This window comes from Habropoda laboriosa, unplaced genomic scaffold (genome assembly GCF_001263275.1).
Source record: "Habropoda laboriosa isolate 0110345459 unplaced genomic scaffold, ASM126327v1 scaffold486, whole genome shotgun sequence".
NCBI lineage: Eukaryota > Metazoa > Arthropoda > Insecta > Hymenoptera > Apidae > Habropoda > Habropoda laboriosa.
The window spans coordinates 904,649-909,106 of record NW_017100724.1 but is presented as its reverse complement, the minus strand read 5'-3'; the positions used below and the strand labels follow the sequence as shown (position 1 = coordinate 909,106).

Sequence of the window (4,458 nt, the reverse complement as noted above, 5' to 3'; positions counted from 1 at the left end):
TAATGTACTTTAATATATTTTAATTTTTTATGTTTTAGAATGTCTTTTTAATTTTTAATAAAAGAATTTAAAAAGTATAATTGTTGTTTTATGTTTTAGGAATTCAAAGATGGAAACAATGTTGGACAAGAATCAGTATTTGAACATTCTGTTGATGGTTTAGAGTTAAATGTTCCACATATGTTAGCTGTTGCAGACAGAGTACAATTTGAACCTTTGCCTGTAGAACATATTATATCTGGACCTAAAAATGTTTCAAAACTTAAACCATTACCATTATCAACATCATGTTTTGAAGAACATGATTCCAATTCTAATACTCTCCCAGAACATTGTCGTGAATGGTTTGATGCACAAGATTTATGTGTGCCTAGGGAAAAATTAAAATATTTAAGAGAAATTGGACATGGTTGGTTTGGGAAAGTTGTAGAAGGTCGTGCAGATTTAGAAGGACATAAAAGAACTTCCAAAAATGGTGGTGTTGTTGTGAGAATTCTTACTGAAGAAGCTACTATAAAGGAAAAAGCTTGGTTTCTTGGTGAAGCTACTCCATATTTAAAATTACATCATCGAAATATCTTAACTCTATTAGGATTTTGCTTAGAAACTGACCCATATCTATTACTATTTGAATCATGTTCAGTAGGTGATTTTAAAGGTTTCCTATTATCAAATCGTGATAAAAAATCTCAAGAAGCACTTAACAAAGAAAATATTCCAATTCGAATGGCACTGGATATTGCTACTGGTTTAAAACATATGCATAGTCATGGATTTGTACATACAGATTTATCTGCCAGAAATTGTTTAGTGACATCAGACTTATCAGCAAAATTAGGAGATTATGGCACTGGTGTAGAAAAATATCCTGAAGATTATTATGTGGTTGGAGACCGTGCATTGCCTATTAGATGGTCAGCACCAGAGAGTGTAGAATGTACTGATACCACTATTGAGACTAGAGAAATTACATCTCAGGCAAATATGTGGAGTTATGCTATTTTTCTTTGGGAAATTATTACATGGGGAAATAGACCATACCATGATAAGAGTGATGAACAAGTAATTCAAATGCTCTTATCTCTAAGAACTGATCTTTTATCAAATGGTATACAAGTGTTGCAAACATACCTAGAAAACTGTCCATCAAACATATATCAAGTAATTCATTTATGTTTGAATTTAAATTCACAGAAAAGACCAAATTTGGATGAGGTAAAGCAACTTCTTTTAAATGAACATACAGAATATGTGGATTTTGAACAAAGATGGGAGAGTTTACGAGTTAATACTAAACATGTTCGAAGTGCTAGTTTACAAGATCTTCGAGGAAGTATCGATTCAGATTATTGGACTACTATTGTCGACGATACCCCACGGCAATCATCATTTCGGCTCGGACCAGGTGAATTAGTAAAAAATGTACCAACTGTTAAAAATATTGTTCAACATGAATCTAGTTCTGAAACTGAAGAAGAAAGTTGGAAAGGACGAATTGAACAAGGAGTATATACTGAAAAAGTAAAACAAAAATCTAAATCTGTTACTGATTTAATGGTACTTGTACATATCGATTTTGATTCTGATGCAGAATTATCAATGGGAGCTCAAATGTCAGAAAAATATGGAAAGAAAAAATTGCCTACTACTGGTAGCGATAGTGACATTAGACATAGTACTCATACAGATGAATTTGATGAAGCATTAAGAAAATTACGGGATCCTTTGCCAAGTAATACTTCTAGTAAGTTCAAAATTTTAGATGTTTCAGAAAGGCCAAAAGTGCTGACATTAACTATGGATCAAACTCAAACTCCAATTTTGAGGTTATCTTTAAATGATAAGGAATCTACTACTATGCATACTGACACTGCATCTGTTGCAAATGTAACTACAGAAACACGTAATGACAAACATGTACTGAGACTTTTATCAAAGGGAAATCCTGATCTTCCTCTTCTACGTTATGTACCTGATGATACATCTCCTTTTGAAGCATTGAAGCAAAATAATAAGTCTCAATGTAATGATATATTTAAGCATGAAAACAGTGACAATACTTGCATTTCTGATAATTTTTCAATTAATTTTGAAACAGATGAAAACAACTTAGTTGATGTTGAACTTTGGAATCATGCATTGGATTCTGCTTTAGAAAAAAAAGTACCTGGTTTTTTGGATGAAGGTGAATTTAATGAATATACAGAATCTTCAATTAAACAACAAAGTAATACTACACCAGAATTAATTGTAACTGCTGTATCTACACCAGATACACCACAATCTAGAAAATACTGTGCTTATAATGCAGATGATGAATTTTCCAATGGAGAAGATACAGACATAGACCGAAGATGTTTACCAAATGAAGATGAAGAAGAAAGAAAACAATTATCTACCCCAGATGATGAGCAGAGTTCTGATTCTGGATTTAGAGATAAAGAATCTTGTGAAGAAGAAGAGAACGTTTGTCCTTCAGCCCCTTCCACTTCTACTTCTGTTAATGATTCTACAGTGAATGTGCCAATATGTACTGAAAAAGAACAATTACAAATTTTGTTTGAACTGGATACCATTCTTGATGCAGAGTACTATGCAACACTTCAAGGGTCTGAAAAAATGTCAGAAAACTTATATTCAATTAATCATGCAGAAAATAAAGTTCTTTGTACAAATGAAGATGAATCTGATTCTATTCATACTATAGATACTGTAGTTGAAACAGAATGTAATGAAAATTGTACTTTTAATGTCAATTCAGTAGAAAGTAATATAATAAAGAAAGTATCTGAAGGTGAGCAAGAAATACAGGCAGAAAGTGTAATTAAAATTGAAGAGAATATTGAATTAAAAAATTTAAATGATATTGATTTTGATTCTCAACAAAAAGATTTAAATGAAAAATTAAAATACAGTATACAAAATAAACATGAAAATGACAGTGAAGTTGAAAATAAAAATGAAATTGTACATGAATATACAAATGTAAGTGAAAATAAGCATGAAAAAGAAATTGAAAATGTGAATGAAAATGAAATTGAAAATAAAAAAGAAAGAACAAATGAAAATGAAATAGAAGACGATAATAGTTCCACAATGAGTTTACATAATGATAATTTTTATGTATCATTTGATATAGAAGAAGAGTTGGTAACAGCAATTCGAAATGAACTTAGAGAGAAGTTATCCTGTGCTCAGATGTCTATTATAGAACCTGTAGAAGCTCACGACGATGATAATCCATCTGTATCTAGTGATATAGACAGTAAACAATGGGATGATGATGATAGTGAAGAATCTTCTAATCAAGGTAGTGGAGGAGTGGGTATTTCAATAAGGTACCTTTTTGATTCCCAACAATATAATACAACATTAATTAATGTGATTATAATTTATTTATTGTTTAAAAATCTACATTAAAAAGTTTTTTATTATATTTAGGTATAATGTATATGGCACTCCACTTAGTCCAATTCAAGAAGAGCGAGAAAGTACTCTTACCTCGGAGTCTTTGATATCAAATTCTAGGGATACATCAATTGCTTCAAAAGAATCTGTTGCTTCGGATGATGTATTATTAGTCGATACTCGGACAAATAAAATGATCTTATTAGAAGGATTAGGAGAAAAACTACAAGATGATGAACGAGATACAACTAATGGAGATCTTTCTGAAGAAGAAAATTTGGATTATAGTTGTTCGGTAGTTCGTTCTCGTGATGATAAACCGCATATTATGATTACGAGTGGAGGAGCACCTTTGCCAAGTCCAGAGGAAGAATCTAAGTGGCAACAGTTACCTTCATCTTTTCCGTTACCATTGCCTTTACCATTGGAAGATGATTTGATGTCAACAAGCTTTGGAACAGAACATGGATGGGGTAGTCAAGATGAAGATGAAGAAGAGGAGGAAGAAGAAGATGAAGAAGAAGAAGATGAAGATAATAGTTCTAGTTCTGGAGAATTTGTTTGGAAGGTATAAATATTATACACCTTCCATATATATACATGCTGTATATAAGTTTTCGTTTGATATACAATAATTTTATATTATTCCGCAGCGATATAACGAACCACATGTTGAACAAATTCAAATTCGAAGCAGTTTAAGTAACAATGAAGAAATAGTAGTAGATGTTGATGTTCAAGATGAAATTGATCCAGAAGAGGATGCAGCAGAAGAGGAGGACGAGGAAGAAGAAGAAGAATTTACACCATCAGCTTGGAATGCAACTTTAGCGCCTCATCGTTCCGCATTAAGATCTCCAGATAAAACATTAAAATCTAATGTAAGCTTTATAATATTTTTATTTTCATATTTTCTTAATAAAATCTCAATTTTTATAATTCTTTATTTTTGTATGCTGCTAGGATGAATCGGTAAATATTATTTCCATATTTTCGTCATAAATGTTTTTATTCTGTATAAAATGAAGTAGTTAGCAATATGTGATTAAT

The 4,458-nt window shown here is 31.2% G+C and overlaps 1 protein-coding gene across 1 annotated transcript in view; it reads left to right on the top strand.

Annotated features, from left to right (window-relative positions):
- LOC108577061 overlaps nucleotides 1-4,458 on the top strand; it is a 6,387-nt gene that overhangs the window by 832 nt on the left and 1,097 nt on the right. The window contains exons 3-7 of the mRNA XM_017940156.1: nucleotides 100-2,751; nucleotides 2,839-3,338; nucleotides 3,442-3,976; nucleotides 4,062-4,289; nucleotides 4,372-4,380. Coding sequence (XP_017795645.1) covers nucleotides 100-2,751; nucleotides 2,839-3,338; nucleotides 3,442-3,976; nucleotides 4,062-4,289; nucleotides 4,372-4,380 — 3,924 coding nt within the window. The remainder of the gene's footprint in view (nucleotides 1-99; nucleotides 2,752-2,838; nucleotides 3,339-3,441; nucleotides 3,977-4,061; nucleotides 4,290-4,371; nucleotides 4,381-4,458) is intronic.